This window comes from Saccopteryx bilineata, chromosome 11, assembly GCF_036850765.1.
Source record: "Saccopteryx bilineata isolate mSacBil1 chromosome 11, mSacBil1_pri_phased_curated, whole genome shotgun sequence".
Classification (NCBI taxonomy): domain Eukaryota; kingdom Metazoa; phylum Chordata; class Mammalia; order Chiroptera; family Emballonuridae; genus Saccopteryx; species Saccopteryx bilineata.
In genome coordinates, this window is record NC_089500.1 from 72,032,738 (window position 1) to 72,051,160 (window position 18,423).

General features: G+C 47.7%; 1 protein-coding gene across 1 annotated transcript in view; it reads right to left on the reverse strand.

The window, feature by feature from the left end:
- EEIG2 (EEIG family member 2) overlaps positions 1-16,864 on the reverse strand; it is a 51,502-nt gene extending 34,638 nt beyond the window's left edge. Inside the window, exon 1 of the mRNA XM_066246412.1 lies at positions 16,398-16,864. Within this exon, the coding sequence (XP_066102509.1) occupies positions 16,398-16,534 (137 nt within the window). The 5' untranslated portion in view covers positions 16,535-16,864. The remainder of the gene's footprint in view (positions 1-16,397) is intronic.
- Between the last annotated feature and the right edge of the window lie 1,559 nt (positions 16,865-18,423).

The following is an 18,423-nucleotide window of genomic DNA, read 5'->3' on the forward strand; positions in this document are numbered from 1 at the left end:
GCTACCAGGTGTGCCCTGTTACTTCACAACTATTCCTCAGTCTACCCCTTTCCTGTGTCTGCACCACTACCCTCATTCAGTCCCTCAAAAGGTCTTCCCCGAAAAATGGCAACAGCCTCCTACATGGTCCTTGCCCAAGTATACCTTCCCCACTTCTACCGCAGAACTCCTAAAATTCAAATTTGAGAAGATTATTCTTCTGTGTAAAATCCTGTACAGCTTCTCCATGTCTTAGAGCAGGGGTCCCCAAACTACGGCCCGCGGGCCGCATGCTGCTCCCTGAGGCCATTTATCCGGCCCCCGCCGCACTTCTGAAAGGGGCACCTCTTTCATTGGTGGTCAGTGAGAGGAGCACATTGACCATCATTAGCCAAAAGCAGGCCCATAGTTCCCATTGAAATACTGGTCAATTGATTTAAGTTTACTTGTTCTTTATTTTAAATATTTGTTCCCCCCTTTTTTTTTTACTTTAAAATAAGATATGTGCAGTGTGCATAAGGATTTGTTCATAGTTTTTTTTATAGTCCGGCCCTCCAACGGTCTGAGGGACAGTAAACTGGCCCCCTGTGTAAAAAGTTTGGGGACCCCTGTCTTAGAGGGTCTGGTCCGACCCCCTTCACAGGGCTTCTCCATGGTGAGGTCCCTGCCTTTTTTTTTATTTTTCTATTTTTCAGAAGTGAGAAGTGAGGTGAGAGGCAGATAGACAGACTCCTGCATGTGCCCGACCGGGATCCACCCGGCATGCCCATTAGGGGGCATTGCTCCATTGCAACTTGAGCCATTCTAGTGCCTGAGGCAGAGGCCACAGAGCCATCCTCAGCACCCGGGCCGGGCCAACTTTGCTCCAATGGAGCCTTGGCTGCGGGAGGGGAAGAGAGAGACAGAGAGGAAGGAGGGGGGGGGGGTGGAGAAGCAGATGGGCGCTTCTCCTGTGTGCCCTGGCCAGGAATCGAACCCGGGATTTCCACATGCCAGGCCAATGCTCTACCACTGAGCCAACCGGCCGGGCCTCCCTGCCTGTCTTTTGTCTCCTCTCTTGACCCTTTTTGTCTCAGGCTGCTGGTCACTCGCCATTCACGTCACGCCATTTCTCACCCGTGTAACTTTGTTCAGCATGTTTTCCTTCCCTTGTATGCCCTCAACTCTCCCTTTCAACTTCCCTATTCGCTAGTTTAATTTTAACTCCCTTAGTTTAGTCATCACCTCCTCTAAGAATCTTGGCCAGCTCAGCCCTCTGGTGAAAGCCCGGTGTCCTGTGAGACCTGGGCCAGCTGGGCTCCCTGAGCACATCAGTATCTGCCACTCCCCATCCCCGCACACTGTCCCCCAGGAAGAGGCTGGCCAGCCCTGGCGGGGCTGGCTTCCTCCATCGCTCCGTAAATCCTCGTTCCCCAGGACAAGGTCCTAATTTCCTTTTTCCTGCCTGTTTGTGGCAGATTCTCCTAGGATTAGATACAGGGGTGGGCAAAAGTAGGTTTCCAGTTTTGAGTATGTAAAACACAGTTTTTTCCTGTATTGTTACTTATTTAATATGGCATTATTTTCCATGTGAAGAACTATAACCTACTTTTGCCCACCCCTGTATACTTCAAATAAATACTGTCAATGAACTTTAAAAATGTACAAGCTTAGGCCCTGGCCGGTTGGCTCAGTGGCAGAGTGTTGGCCTGGCATGCAGGAGTCCTGGGTTCGATTCCCAGTCAGGGCACACAGGAGAAGCGCCCATCTGCTTCTCCACCCCTCCCCCTCTCCTTTCTCTCTGTCTCTCTCATCCCCTCCCGTAGCCGAGGCTCCATTGGAGCAAAGTTGGCCTGGGCGCTGAGGACAGCTCCATGGCCTCTGCCTTGGGCGCTGGAATGGCTCTGGTTGTGACAGAGCAATGTCCCAGATGGGCAGAGTGTTGCCCCCTGGTGGGCATGCCGGGTGGATCCCGGTCGGCGCATGCGGGAGTCTGACTGCCTCCCCGTTTCCAACTTCAGAAAAATACAAAAAAAAAAAAAGTACAAGCTTAAAGAGTTGTTGACGATGATCTTCAGTAACAGAAACTCAAGTAGAAATAGATAGGTTAATTTATATAATGTTCTGGATTCTGTAATATCAAAATAATAGCTCTGGAATATTAAACAATTTCTCTAAATAAAAAAACATTTCTGTGCCTAAGGCAAATACTCAGAATTCTTTTTCGATAAAAAAGTCGTTAATGTGCACATCCACACACACTCTCTCTCTTTCTCACACACACAGCTGTTAGAAGGCTGTCCAAACTACACAAAGAAACAAAATAAAGTGGCAAAGTCAGTTCGTGACAAGTTGTTATACTGATGGGTTACCATGGAAACAAACTCAAACTACTTGGCAACTGAGACAAAAGTCACATTAGTAAATGCTTTCCGTTAGATGAGTCATCAATTTCCTATGAGTTTTATATGGTTGCTTAACCACTTTCACAAAACAAAGCAACAGAATATGGAGTGTTGATTCTGAGGAAAGCCAAGTATTTCTAATGTAAAACAACAAAGGCGCTGATTGTGAAATGCATCAGCAGAGGACTTACCAGAAGACAGATGTTGCTATGGCTATTGTTTATGCTTCAGAAGAGTAAAAAATATATATAAATGTCTTTAAAAAAATAAAAGTAATATAAAGTAAAATAAAAATCACTTTGTGACTATAATACTTAGATACTGTACCAGTAAACTGCATTCCTTAATATTCTAAGCATGACTTGCATGGGTATACTTGAGGCACATATTTAAAATTATGCCATGTCTTGGTAATTCAACGTATTTCTAACTTTTTAGAAATGGAGATTAAAAAAAAACACTGTTAGGAAAAATGCCAGCTGCTTTGCCAGACAGCACTATCGCTGGGAGATTACAGGCTCGAGTCCAGAGCCAGTCTGTCCGGGTTCAGAGCCGCGTCTGCTGCTACGTGGCGGCTCCCGTGCGCACACCTGCCTACCCTCTCGGAACCTGCTCCTCCATGAGGCAGGGCCGGCAGCAGCGCCTGCAGCTCACGGGAACTCGGGAAAATCAAGTGAATTCTCCATGTGGTGTTCGGCACAGCGCCTGGCTTACAGTGGATCTCAATAAATAAATGTTGGAAGTTGCTATTAACAAGGATCTAAGCAGTTGTAAGTCCACTTACCTGTGTCCTCCAGAGAGAAACAATAGCTAACTTTACAAATAGAGAATTTTCTTCAATATTAATTTATTTTAGGAAAGCTATCGATTCCTGAGAAAATAAACCTTTGGGAACTGAGGCAAAAACAAATATTTTAAGACTTTAAGGATAAATCAGATCTACAAAATTCTGTCTTTTAATTACAACACCGAGGACAAACGAATCTGTCACACCCCAAGGTGTCTTTGGCTTGACTCACTGGGTGGCTGGTACGAGGATTCAATGGCAAACATCTGAACACAACAGGTTTTTTCTCTTGTGCCTTCTGTGGGCGGTGTGACAGTGAATGGAATAATAACCCACTTTCAGGCTTTTTGAGGTTAAGGAGCCCGCGAGTCCCTTGTCTGGAAATGCCCAGTAGGCGGAGAGGCAGAGAGACCTAGAACTCGGGGGGGGGGGGGAGTGCAGATACAAACGTGACAGTCCTCAGCATGTAAGTGGTCACGGAGGTGGAGGGAGTGGACGAGGCTGCGCAGGGGTCGTGGGCGGAGAGGGGAGGAGCAGAGTGTGGGCTGGAGCCCCAGGGGACACCGGGAGGTACAGGACTGGGGGGAGGCAGGCAAGGCGATCCCAGTACCCTGGAAATCAAATTAAAGGGAAAGATTTTAAAGAAACTGCTCAACACTGTTGAATGTGGCAGAGAGGTCACGTGGGATAAAGACTAAACCAGCCACCGTGAGGTCACCGGTGACATGGGTCAGTGCGGCTTCAGTGCAGAGGTGGCAGGGAGGGCAGGTAACTACGGGAGGTGGAGACAGGGAGCACAGACAACAGACTTCAAATATTTCAGTAATAAAGTGGAGAAAATTACGGTGGCAGCCAGACGGGGACATGTGGCTGAGGGAAGGTTTCATTTTAACATGCGAGAGATGTATGTTTTCGTGCCAAGAGGAAAAAGAACCAGTCAAGAGAACAAGTCAAAGATCTGATGGGGTGTGAATGATGGCGTTGGAGGAGACGGCACCCAGACGGCAGTCCAGGGCGCTGGCCTGGGACCTGAGAAGGGGCCCCTCCTGCAGCTCGAGGAGGGGACGAGAGCAAGCTCAATGCAGGTGAGCTTGTCCACAACAGCCCACCGCTCAGTGCCCAGAACTGGTCTCACGAGAAACTTCCTCATCCCCAAGTGGTAATTAATGGGAAGGGAACACATTTTAGACTCAGAAGACCTGGACTCAGGTCTAGTCGCAACCCTGAACTACGCTGGACAAATCACTTTTCTCTACCGGTTTCCTCTTCTGTGGAATGTTTTGTAGCCAGCTACAAATTGGTAAGACAGATGTGGCCTGAAATCTATAAACTGGTATAAAAACTTACTTCAAAGGATAGTTGGAAAATTAGATGATACAGCACACACACACACACACACACACACACACAGCACCATGTAACACAGGGTGTTAGGAATCAACACTTCTCTCCAGAGCTTTTTCTGGGATACATTTCCTGAGTCCCGGGGTAAAGTAATTCACTTGGTCCTGCCATTTTCTATAAACATCTGGAGGTGCCTTGTAAACGCAAGCCACTGAGAGCAAGAGGAATGGGGCTCGACTGAGTTATGCCGGGGGTTCTGAAAGTACTCCTCCTCTGGCGTCTGTCCCGGTACAGTCACTGGAAGGGGACTCGAGAGCACGAGGGGACATTGTCTGGTTCTGTGACATGAAGTCGTAAATTCCAGAGAACACATCCAGGCCCCCAAGACCTATCTGGAGACACAGACTGAAGAATGCTCATGCTCTTGAGAGTGAGGTTGGGGGGACTGTGACAGTGTCACTGAGAGCATCGTACGCCGTCCTGTGAGCGCTCTGTCTGGGCTGTCTCGGTTATAGCTTAGAATCATCATAGTGATATAACCACGAGGAAAAATGCAGATAAGTGAAGGAAATTAAAACCAAAGGCTCAGCAGCCCAGTCTAGCGAGCTCTGCTTTGAAGGGGGCCCAGGGAAGAGACTGGAGAGGTCTGTGCAGGGGGGAGCGTGAGGTACCGGGCTTGGGTGTGAAAAGGGCTGGCTGAGCACCCACCGTGGGATGTCCGCTAAGGGGCCCAGACCTGCCGCGGCCGCTGTGCTGACCTTGAGCAGCGTCAGCGCGAACTTCAGGTGGACGCCTCACCAATGTGTTACTGACACGCCGACACCCTCCCTCCCAGGGAAGGAAACCCCGGTGGGAGAGGAGGAGGAGAGAATAGCTTCTCAGTTACTCTGCAGGCTGGTTTTGCACGGGTTATGTCAGCACAGAGAGCTGTCTGTTTCGTTTCGCCTGTCAGCTGGTGCCACCCCGCAGTTCCTCAAGCTCAGAAGTGGCAGGTGCTCACACGCAGTTACTCAGCACTGAGTTCCTGGTGGCTTCAGGAAGGCTTACTACACTTGACCAGTGCCCCGAGCAAGTTTACCCTTCTCAACTCTACATACTGACAAACACAGAGTTAATAATTGGGTTTGTTTTTCCTTTAACAGAAGAAACGCATTAGTAGAAATTATAAAGGTACTTTAGGGTTGCTTATAACAAGTTCTTTACTAATTTGGGCTACAAGTAAAATCTTGGAGCCAATTCCCTTCTTCTGCAAGTTTGATGGACGGTCTTTCCTAACTACCTCCCCGAGGCTGTCGTTCCAGAAGCTTTCTGCCTTGTGCCCAGGAGCACACAGTGATGCCCACGGGACAGTCCAGCTGAGGCCATTATCTGAGCTCTCTGGAGGTCACTCCGGAAGGAATGGCCAAGCTGGGAAGGCTGTCATGCCCAGAATGGTACACAGAGGTGATCCTTTTAAAAATATTTATATAATACCTTATGCAATCCTGAATCGACCTCCAAAGGTAATGACAGAAGATAAATGTTAATGACTACATACTTAGACACCAGCACGAGAGAATTCCCAGAAATTGCTATGGAACTGTGGCTAGTCTGTGCACGGGCAACACATAACATCTGTACTAGGACGAAAATGCCACTAAGTGAGTCCACGCGGATGCTATGCGACTGATGACTCACCGGAATGAAATGAGGCCAACACGTGATGTCCAAAATCAATACCATGGGTCGCTCTTCGTTCCGGTGAGATAGTTAGTCTCGGGTGTAGGCTAGTTTCTGAGCCACAATGCTTGGAAATACCCTTTGATTAGGAAAAGCCTGAGCATTTCTTCTGAAAACAGTAAACAGGTTCCAGGACATTAAAAAAAATTTTTTTTCTTTAAGACAAACAGAATGACAGACTTTCAATCATGGGTTTGTTTTGAATATTTGTAAACCTATTTTATCTTACACTATTCCTTTGCTCCAACCTAGAATCATGTTCAAGTCTCTATCCTAAAAATATATACATAAAATAAAATGGTTGTTCCTGTCCACCCCCCCTCCTTAACCTAATTCTACTTTTTTCCTTCTTTTATTAATAAACTCCCCAAACTGAGGACGCTTACACTCGATGCCTCTGCTGCCCACCTGCTCCCTCCCTCGCTGCCTGGAACCTGGCTTCTGCTCTGAGGTCACCACTGGACAGCCGCATACACAAGAATAGAGCTGCACCTCTATCTTACGGCACACACACAAATGAACTGAAACTGGGTTAAAGAACTGAATGGAAGCACTGAACCCATGAGACTCCCAGAAGAAAACTAAACAGCTTTTGCACAACACTCTATCCACTGAAACCATCAAATGATGAAAAAGCCACCTACTCAATGGGAGAAAATATCTGATAAAGAATGAATATCCAAAATATATAAAGAACTCATACAACGCAATAGCAACCCCCCCCCCAAACAATCCAATTAAAAAATGGGCAGAGGATCTGAATAGATATATTTTTTCTAAAGAAAACATACAGGTGGACAGCAGGGACATAAAAAGATGCTCAACATCAGAGAAATGCAAATCAGAACCCCAATGAGATATCACCTCATACCTGTTAGAATGGCCACCATCAAAAAGACCAGAAAGAGCAAGTGTGAGGGCGGTGTGGGGAACAGGGACCCCTCGGGCACTGCTCGTGGGGCTGTAAACTGGTGCAGCCACTGCGGAAAACAGTACGGACGTCCTCAAGAAATAAAAAAACAGAACTAACTACCATATGATCCAGCAATTTCACTTCTGGGTATTAATCTAAAACAAACAAATCCAAAAGCACTAACTCCAAACGATATATGCACCTGTATGTTCACTTCGGTATATGAATAACAGCCAACGTATGAAAACAATCTGTTTTTCAATGGATGAATGCATATAGAAAATGTGACACACACACACACACACACACACACACACACACAGAAATACTATTCATCCAAAAAGAAGGAAATCTTGCCATCAGTGACAACACATATAAACCTTGAGGGCATTATGCTAAGTGAAATAAATCAGACAGAGAGAAAGATAAATGCTGTACAACCTCACTTATACGTGGAATCTCAAAAAACAACAAAACAAAAAACCAAAATGACCAAGCCCACAGAGACTAGACTGGCGGCTGCCAGAGTGGGGTGCGTGTGAAATGGACGAGGGGGTCAAACGGCACAAACACCCAGTTCTGAAAGAAGTGAGTCGTGGGGATGTAGTACACAGCCTGGTGACTCCAGCTAAGAACACCACATCACACATCTGAACGTTGCTAAGACAGTAGATCTTAAAAGTCCTCATTGCAACAAAAAAAATATTTGGTAACTATGCACTGTGACAGATGTTAACTAGATTTATTGTGGTAATCATTTTGCAATGTATACAAATACTGAATCATTATGTTGGGAGGTTAAAGTGGAAAATATGGTTCATGGAAGCCAAGATAGGCAAGTTTCAAGAAATAAGTAATTATCACAGAATTTCGAACAGAGCACACAGATGCAAAGGAGAAGACTGACTAGAAGCAGCAATCAGAAATGGCCAAGGACACTCGCCAAGAGCTTCTGTGGAGCGGTGGGGAGGACGTCGGAGTCGGCAAACGAAGGCTATTTTTTCGTGAAGTTTGGATCAGAATGGTATTGAGAGAGAAGCGGAAAATCAGATAAAGATGGGATCGAAGATACAGGGAAACAGGTTGACATGGAACAGGAGGAAGAATATTTTGTCCTGTGAAATGCGAACAAAAAGATTGGTGAGGATGAAGATGAAGTTTGGAGGTAGCGGGGCTGTGAGACAGACAGACAGACAGACAGACAGACGCACGCAGGCCGAGAAGGTCTCTTAGGAGGTGAAAGGTAAGCCCTAACACGACCTCATTCCCGCACTTCCCGAACTGGCAGCTGGAGAGACTGTCTGGTATGACCTAGGCCTTGGATATGCCACTAACTGATTTACATCCGTATCAGAAACCGGAAGGCCATTTGGTTCTCTGCATACCTTTTATCGCTGTATCTGCGGGAAAAGACAAAACGCAAGTCCTGGTCACCCACCTCCCAGTTCTCCCTACTTCCCCATCTGCTCTCTCCACTGTTCGGCTTCCTCACGCTGATTCGTTCCTGTCATTCGACCAGGCCACCCGAAACCCTGGCTCCAGGGTTAGACACCCTCTTCTATTCTCGGCCTCTTCACCTAACACTCGGCGCCCCGCCTGGGCCTGGCGGAGACCTGGCCATCTCCCCGACTGCTGCTGCCTGGACTGGAACCCCGCAGGGTGGGGGTTGTTTACGCCCCCCCATCTTCCACAGGAGGCAGAGCGGGCATTTCCCTCACTCCCCAGGAGGCTGTAACTCTTCCACTCACAACCTGAGGCACGCGGTATCTGCTGTGTCACACTCTTTCTCTCCTACTTAAGGTCACACTGAAGAACCTCCCTCTTTTCACCCCAACACCTGCAATCACACAGGCTATTTTACACCGCACAATAACCCCAGCCTGGCCTCGGAGTCCCCGCCCTCTGCTATACTCACACCACGTCAGTGACACCCACAGCCTGGACCAGGCCGCCTCTCTGGACTGCTCACCTGAAGAACCCCGAGCTCTCAGCCGACTGAGCACACCTCCTACCCCACCGACCTGTCTCAGCCGCACTCCTTCCACTGTACCTTCGTCTTCCAACCAACCTATACTTTCCTGGTTTCTCTTCCTGGCCTGGCTTCTCCTCATGGAGTGTGGACCTCAGACGGAGTCCTTGAACTCCCTTCTCACCAACACTCGATTCCCTTGTCCTTTTGGCCTATCCACGTACCTACAGACTTCTACACCTGACCAATGCCCCTGTCCATCTGTCCTGTCTCAGGCCTATGGACACAGCTGGGGAAGAATGCATGAGAATGCACACTGCCATCACTAACAGTTCAGGTTCTGAGTTTCAGCTGGGCCGTCTGGACCTGGCGAGCTTCCTCTCCCATTCCTTATGGAAGCTCTTCTGACCTTTGGTCATTATCCGCATGTCCCTTACTCCACCTTGCTTGGCTGCTGTGGAGAACGCGAAGGCCATCTGATGAGGATTCTCTTAAATGTCAGCCCTTAGCCAACCCACGGCCTGACAGCAGCAAAGCATGCCCGGACTCCCTGAAATGGCGCCTCCTCCCCTCTCTCCCTGCGGCAACCGCAGTCCACCCCTCTAACTCGCGGTGCGCCCAGCACGCACCTGCGCTGTTCCTTCAACCGCGCCATCTCCTTCTCTGGCTAGACTTTTTCAAAATCTTGCAAGGGACCCTCTTCCATGACACTTCCCGGACCACCCCCACCCAAAGAGCAAAGCTAACCACTTCTTACCTTTCCTTGTATTTATTTTTACTGCATGAGATTTTACACTGCATGGTGAAAGAGGTGATAGAAATGAGAACTATAGGAATTGAGTGAGAGGTGAGATCCTAGTGAGACAGTGAGGAGAGATTTCATTCATTCAACAGATAACCAACATTGAATAAGGACCAGTATGTGTAGTACGTGTCGGAGGTAAGCAGTAGGGGACTGTAGGTTGGGACAGGTGTGGGCAGAAAGCTGACGAGACATTTGATCTAGACCGTAAAGAACAGTTGGAATTTAAAGAAAGAAAAATAAATAAAAATCAAAGGAAAAAAAAAAAAGAACGGTTGGAATGTGAATCAACTAAGAATGGTGAAGGCACAGGAAAAGGAGAGAGGATCAAGGACACAGAACTGCACACGTATTTAGGTCATAGAAGCTGGCCAGTCGCGGATAAAACAGGAGGTTTAGGAAGAGCAGTATTAGGAAAATAAAATTTAAAGCTTAATCACAGAACCTTGGATTAGAAAGTCCTTAAGGGTCATCTATGTCACTCATCCTTCAAATGAAGGATAACATTTCTGCCAAATGGACAATATACTGAGGTAGCCTATGCTATACTGTGCTCTTTTAAATGTTACACCACTACACCGTGCTGCATGTTACATCTAAATACTACCACACTGAATAAAACAGGCCTTCTTCAACATCTTCCCGTGCGGCATAAATCTCTTCCCTCCTTATGGGACAGTCTTTCAAATATCTTTCACTGAAGTGATGTGTGACCTTGAACAAATGATGTCACTTCTCTGAGAATCGACTTTCTCTCTTGGCAGAGGCTAACTGTCCCCCAGTATCTGTTCTCCCCTTCTCTTGGTCATAACTGGAGTCTCTTGCTGGGCGCATGGACACCCAGCATAGACTATATTTCTCAACCTTTCTTGCAGGTGGATGTGGTCTTGTTCTTACGCTCTGGTCAATGGGCTGTGAGTAAAAGGGACTTCCTCTCCCGGAGGCTGGGATTCGGACGTGGGTGAGCCAATTTAGTCCTCGTGGATGAGAAGGAAACCCTGGGGGTGGCAGAGCAGTGAGACAAGGAGCCAGGGCCCCTGACACCTGGACAGAGCACAGCCACCACGTCAGCCTGGACTTCGTACGAGAAACAAACTTCTATCTCATTTAAGCCACTTAGTAGTGTGTTTTTAAATCTGTGTGCTATAGCACTTGGCATATATCCTAACCCAGTAGGAGGTAACACCTCTCTAAAAGAGGTTTTGTAAGAATTACAATAAGAATGTAAAATGCACATATAGACACAGTCATTTTTTAGTGTTCGAAGACTATCATTTTCTCTCTGGAGACTCACCTCAGACCCTGTTATTGATATAACTCAAGGTTCCTTGGAATCTTCATTTATTTACTGGATCCCTATCTCAGAGGCTGACACCCCACACTGAACGTGGGGGAGCAGGTGCTGTTCTATGTACACAGCTTTTAAAGAACTCTCAACTGTCTACAGCCATGTCACCCAAATGCACCCAATCTTGTCTAATCCTAAATAAATAATAGGTGTGCATAAAATCTGGCTATTAGGATGCTCACTGTAGCGTTTGTGAAACAAACATGCAAGCACAGTATAATCCCATTTTGTTTTTTTAAAGTAGTGATAAGTGTGTTTAAATATATAACATGTAATATACACAATACATATATATGCACCAACAAAGATGCCTAGGTTATATCAAATATTAATAACTGTGAGTATCTCTAGTTGGCTCATTTCTATGCAATTGTTGTTCTTTTGTTTTGCTTTTGCATTTTCTAAGTTTTTTACATGAATCTATATTACTTTTGCAATAAGGAAAACAGTTACTAAAAGGAAGTACACAATGTGCAGTGAACTCCAGCCCTGAGAACACGAACCCATACTCTGACCAAAGACAAGAAATCCCTTCGGCTTGTTTACAAAGTAAGAGATCCAATACACAGATGTGCTCGTTAGCTTCCCGGACACTCCCTGCGTTCACATGGTTTTCCCCACAAGCGCATGTGAAACTTAGAACAGTACTTGGTTATGGGCACCAAAAAAGATGAACAACATAAGGCAAACTTGAGAATCCCCCAAAATACAGGAAAAATTTCTTCTTATTCCTTTTATTACAGCAGGCCAGAAATTAAGCCTGCTTTGACAGTCTTACTAACCCTAACAGTGATTAAAAGATTTAAACGCTTTTATGAGGGAAGAGTGCTCTGAAAAGATTTAAATGATGCAACATTCTATCTTTGCAAAGTCTTCCAAACGTTTTTTTAGGCAATAAATTGGCTTCAGTTTACTATAATTGTACAATGTATTTTCTGAATGTTTTATTAAATATGGTATGTAAAATCTGATCGTTTTAATAACATTACAAATAAATACCTTTAGTCTTTATATTTTTTCTAACCTCTTCACTGGACATACCATCCTGGGAGAAACTGGATCCTTCTAAAATTAACTTTCACTAATAATCTTCAAAAGGGCAAAAGAGAAAACTAATATAATATTACAGGTCAAATGCAGTTGGAAAATAAAGTTAATTTAATTTAAAATAAATAAGTAAATTTTTTAAAAAGGGCAAAATGGTGTAAAGCAATTCTAGAGGAAAAGTTTAGTAAGCAGCTTACTTAAATAGATCAGAACCTAAGAAATACACAATAAATATGTCTTATCAGGTTGTCAGCTCCAGGTAGTATGTTAAATATATCTACCACCTCATATAATCCCCCATGATATACATATTATAATCTTTTTTAAAAAGCAAAATAAAACAAAGATGCTTCTTGACGTCTTTACTGTCATGGAGGCACTGGTGACAGCGTTATCATTTCATCAGTCACTTACACGAGACACCTACAAGTTCGGGTTCTTATTAGCTCCTGCCTGGGTCATTTTAATAGACTCCTAATTTGTTCGCACATTTCTAATCTATCCCCAACTCGAATCCAAAGAGCATCAGCCCAGCAGCCAGCTTAAATACCACCATAATCACGTTACAATTGACTGCAAGAATCGTAGATTAACTCTTATCTGTGAGCAGTGGAAAGCAAGCTGTATAATGACGTTCAAAGTCTTTGTGTCCTGCTTTTGTTCAGTGTGACTCTCTCTGCAAGCAGGCTGGCCTCACCAACTCCCGTTGACAGAGCTTAGCTGGAACCACCCCCCTCCCTCCCTTCCCTGTCAAAGCAAATGCATCCTCCGAGCATGCTCACTGGAAAAGCCAGTACGGTTTTCAGTAACCATTTAAGTAAATTCTTTACCTTCAGAATTTCGGCAACACTCACATATTGTCCAATCCACTGAGCTGGCCCTAAATCATACTGTCTCCTACTGTCAAGCAATTACACGTCTATGATCTAAATTAATTAAACAGAGGTAATTCCCTGATGGGACTTTATATCTGTTGTACTTCTCATAGCCCCTGACAGACAGCTAGGAACCTAATAAATCCCCAATGTCTGGGCAACCATGAGTAAGCAGCATCTTGTGTTTTTGCAGCAATACAGTTATAATTTCCTCTAAGGCTTTTCTCTAACAAAATGAATTATTATTTTGCATCTGGGGTCCGCAAGACCAGCCTGGGTTTAGTGATCCGTAGGCGGACCCACAGGACTCAGCATACAGTCATACTCATGTCTGGGATTTACTGCCACAAAAGGAACCAAGGCAGAACCAGCCCAGGGAAAAGGCGCAGGGGAAAGTCCTGAGAAGCCCTGTGTGAGCTTCTAAAGAGTCCCCTCCCGGGGGAGTCACCCAGAACACAGTTTCTCTAGCCTCAAACTGTGACAACACGTGCTGTCCACCAAGGAAGCTTGTTAGAGACACGGGGTCTCGGGCTTCTTTCTAGGGATGGTCACACAGGCACCCTCTGCCTGGCACAGGCCAAAATCCCAGACGCCAGAAAGTATTCAGCATCATTCACACTGTAGTCTAGGCACAGCGAGCGCTCTGGGTGAAACATCAGCCTTGGGAACTGCTGACCACGCAAGTCGCAGGTGCCAGCAAAATACTGCAGACCTTTTTTCTAAGGAAAGCAGCCTTGGGCCTGCTATGTAGTTCAGCTCATATTTTTACGGGAGAAATGTCATAGTACGAATGAACTATATTTGACTTATAAGTGGCCTAGCAAGTGATTTTAAAAAAAATTTAAACCTAGTGTTTGATTAGAAATGCACTGCCTATGCTGGCACCAAAGAATTAAAGTTATGCAATTTTTAAACCATTCATGACCTTTAGGTATTTCAGGTTTTCTTTCTCCCTTGTAAAGTGAGGTATAGTATTCAAACTAAGGCTTCAGAGCAGTCAGGATAAAGGAAGTAAGTGCAGCATCCAGGGAAAACACACCCTCTTGGATAAGCTCCTGGTGTTCTCTTTAAAAGTTAGCTGGGATCCCAGGAGCACTGTGTGGTGGCTGTTTTAGGTACATGATGTTACTAAATCCTCATCACCACTCCCCAGGCCAGTGAGGGTTTCTGTTTTATAGACGGCAGCACTGGGAAGCTAAGTTACCCACCCAGGTTTCCCGTGGCAGAGCTAGATTTTAGGCTCAGATCCGTCTAATTCCAAACCTTCTTAGCTTTATACCAAGTACCTCTACCTAACAAGACACACGCTCCGTATTATAGATCCTATGTGGTTTTTTGTTTGTTTGGTTCTACAGAGCACTATCCTTAACCTTACTGACTTTGATTAAAGTTAAATTTTAGTTGGAAGAGAAAAAGTTAAGTTTAACTCGGATACTCACCTTTTTCCCTTCCAACTCGTGCAAAAATTACAAATCAAATCATACCCCTTGCTTGTTAAGACCGTTAGGAAGCTCCCAATTCAGCAGAGCACACAACTTTCTCCTTTATCTGGCAGATATCTGTTTGAGATTAGACAGGCCTGTATCAGAATCTTGGCATTTCACTTATTAGGTGCGGGGACCCTGGGAAAATGAGTTATGCTTTGAGTTTCAGTTTACTCGTCCATAAAATGGGAATCCCTCTAGATCATGGATTGCTGTGGAAATTAAATAAGATAACATATTTAAAGGGCCCAACCTATATGTATTTGCTGAATAAAATGACTACCTGCATCAGAACAACTGGTTTGAGAGAGACAAGCCAAATCAATAACCTGAGGGAGAAAGGAGGTGGCAGGGAAGTCCCCTGACCACCAGATGTCACCACTGGCCCAGAAGCCCGGGGCCTAATGGCCAGAAGAAGTGTTGGGTGGAACCCTGCAGAGAAAGAGCTTGGAAAGGTTCAGGGTAAGACCATCGCTTACACCTACAGGACATTCAAGAATTGAACTGGCTTTTCAACACCTTAACCGCTTATACAATATTTGTGGCACCATTCTAAGTTACACTGTTCTCTTAGCTGTGTTAAGAATGGTTGTAGTATAATTAATTAGCTAAATAGCCACATCTCTGTCAGCACAGTTTAACTTTAAAAACTACCCTCCGCTGACCACGTTTTAATTCCGAGAATCAACAGTGCTTCATACATACTTCGCTTCTGCCAACTAGATAGTACAGTTCTGGCTTCCATGGGCTTCAACACTGTCACCGCGGACAATTTCCTGGCCCCAATTTCACAATCTATTGATATCATGTCTTTTACATTATTAATAGGGATGGCAAATAAAAAGGAAAGCACACTTTTAGGGTAAAAATAAAATCTATGGACAGTAACTTCAGGCAAAAGAAGCATGAAGTATTAATCTTTTTCCTTGATCGCAGGAACTTAAAAGTTCATTTTTAAAATGCTGCACATTGTCTACTTTCTGAAGGAACACTTAGCTTAGGGTAAATCTGTCAACCTACCAATAGCCCTGAAATTACTCCAGAACGACTCCTGATTGTGTTGGGCAGCCTGCCAACGCCTCTCCCTGCGTGCCCAGGGGCTCATTTCAAAACGGGGACAGGATCTGGGCTCTCGTTCTGGTTCTGGTTCTGGCCCTCCACACTGAATCCACTAGTGGCCAGTTCAAGATGGGAAATTCAGGGGCTGTTAGCACAGACCTGGAGACCCAGCTCCGCAGAGCGGCCCAGACCGTTGGCCCGCCCGCCCGGGAACACCTGCGTCAGACCAGCCAGGCCCGGCCGCCCCCTGGGCGCCGGGGGCCCCGGAACCGACCGGGAGGGGGGTTCGGCTCAGCACGCGCCTCGGAGCTCAAGCAGTTCGGGTTATTCTGTTAGACTGAACAGCTCCAGCTCCACTTCGCGTTTCCCAGGTAAGAAACGTCTTCAGGGAGACCAGAAGCACCCTCTGCCTGCCGGCCACGCTCCCGGTCCTAGAGAACCCGGGAGGCCCCGCGTGCGGAGCGCCGGGTGCGGGTCAGTGCAGCGCCGGCGAGGCTACAGCGGGCGGGCCCAGGGGACGCGGCCCGAGGCCCGCGTGCGGAGCGCTCGGTGCGGGTCAGTGCAGCGCCGGCGAGGCGACTGCGGGCGGGCCCGGGGGACGCGGCCCGAGGCCCGCGTGCGGAGCGCTCGGTGCGGGTCAGTGCAGCGCCGGCGAGGCGCCTGCGGGCGGGCCCGGGGGACGCGTACCTGGGGGACTCGGCGGCGAAGCTGCCGCCGTCCAGCAGCCGCATCTTGCAGAAGAGGACCCCGTTGACGAAGGGCACCGAGGAGAGCTCCTCGAGCTCGAAGTCCACCTTGAACTTGAACTTCTTCTTCTTCATCATCGTGAGAGCCGGGCGCCGGCGAGCGGGGTGCGGGGGCGGCCCCAGGGGGCGCGCGGGCCGCCGCCGCCTCAGCTCGGCCGAACCCCGGGCCCGCCCGGCCCCATGGCCGGGGCCGCGAGCTGCGCGCGGAGGCGCGGCCGGGGGGCGCCGCGGGCCGGCCGGGGCCGGGGCGCGGGGGCGGACGCGCAGCAGCTCGCCGGGCCGTGGGCGCCGTTCCGGGGCGCAGCTCGCCCCGCCGCCGCCCGTCTGAGAGACGGAGGGGCGGCGCTCGGGCCCGGCCTCGGAGCCGCACCGCCCCCTCCCGCGCGGCCCGGGCGCCCCCAGCGGCGGCGGCCCGCAGCGCAGCGCCCGGAGGGAGCGGGAGGGCGGCGGGCGGCGGCCGCTCCTCCGGGAAGCCCGCCGCGGCGGCCGTTAGGGCGGCACGTCTCTCTCTGGTTAAAAAAGGCAAACTCGACCAAAAAGGAGCTTCCTCCTCCGGCTTCCTCTCGGCCTTTCTTCCGGCGTTGCTCCGCCTCCCTCCTCCCCGGGCCCCCGCAGCCCTGCGATTTTCCTCTTGGGATTGATAGTCATCGATGAGTGGGGTTCATCAGAATCTCCACGACGTTGGTTTCACCAAATTGAAATCCTGAAACTATAATGTCCCCGTGCTCCAAATTCACGAGGCTTCTAATGCAAAATGAGGAAAGGGTAGGAAAGAGCAGGGGCATGAAAATGTGTTTGAGGGCCTACCAAGTGCCCAGGACTGCTCCAGCCGTTTCCTCTGCTGCGTACTCTAATCCTGTCACCCGGGATAAGAGTACAGAAGGGATTAAAATAATAGCTTCTCTTCTCAAATTTGGCTGTGCACCCGGAGAACTGAAAAGCCTTAAAGTAAAAAGCCTCCCTAGATGCATAGCAAGTACCTGCCGTCTGCAGGCAGGTACCTCATTTCAATGTACGTTTCCTCCTTGGTTACACAAAGTTCATGTTTTCAAACTGAGTTATTAATGCCCTTTTAACTCAAAGAGTGCCTCGCAGTCATCTCTGAAAGGAGGTCATTGAGGAGGTTCTCGCTCCCTGGTTACTCCTTTATTCGTGCATGCATTCATATAAAAATATTTTTTAATAGCTTCAAAGGTCAGTCACTGCTAGACCCAATGATAAACGCAACAGAAGCCTGCCCTCCGGAACTGCACAATCTAGTAAGGGAGACATTTGTAAACCAGTCATTAGAAAACAAAACCTAGCATCTTGAGGTGTGTTTCTTCAGAATACAGAAGCAATATGTCTACTACTCAGAAGAGGAAGTGGACTAGTTGAAGTTAACCAGTGCTCTGAATTTCAAAGAACACCCAGGATTTGGCACAAAAGGGATGAGGTGTTGCACGTGGAAGAAAGAAGTAGAGACCTTGAGGCTGAGTTTAGGATTAGGGACTGGGGGTTGGTCGCAGATAACGCTGGTTGCCCACCCAGCAGAATGGGGGGAGGGGAGCAGTGGGAGGAGGCAAGGGGACACTGAGGTTCTAACTTGGACAACTACATGGATGTTCAGTCTATTAAATGAGCTTGGAAGGCTGGAGCCGGGCAGGCTGGGAACAGAGCAATCTTGAGAACTTGAACTACCTGAGGGACAGTCAGGGCAAGAGGGGCAGCCTGAGCTCAGGTGATCGGGGAAGACCGAAAGCAGGCACTTGGAAGCATCCCTGACCGCTGATGCCCCGAAGGTGGGTAGACATGGGTTACTCTGAAGAACGTTTAAGGGGTAGACTGAGGAAGAAAACCTGGTGAAGGTGCTTGAGAACAGTCAGAGAAAGAGATTAAGAACATTGGCCTGGGGCCCTGGCCAGTTGGCTCAGTGGTAGAGCGTCAGCCTGGCATGTGCATGTGCTGGGTTTGATTCCTAGTCAGGG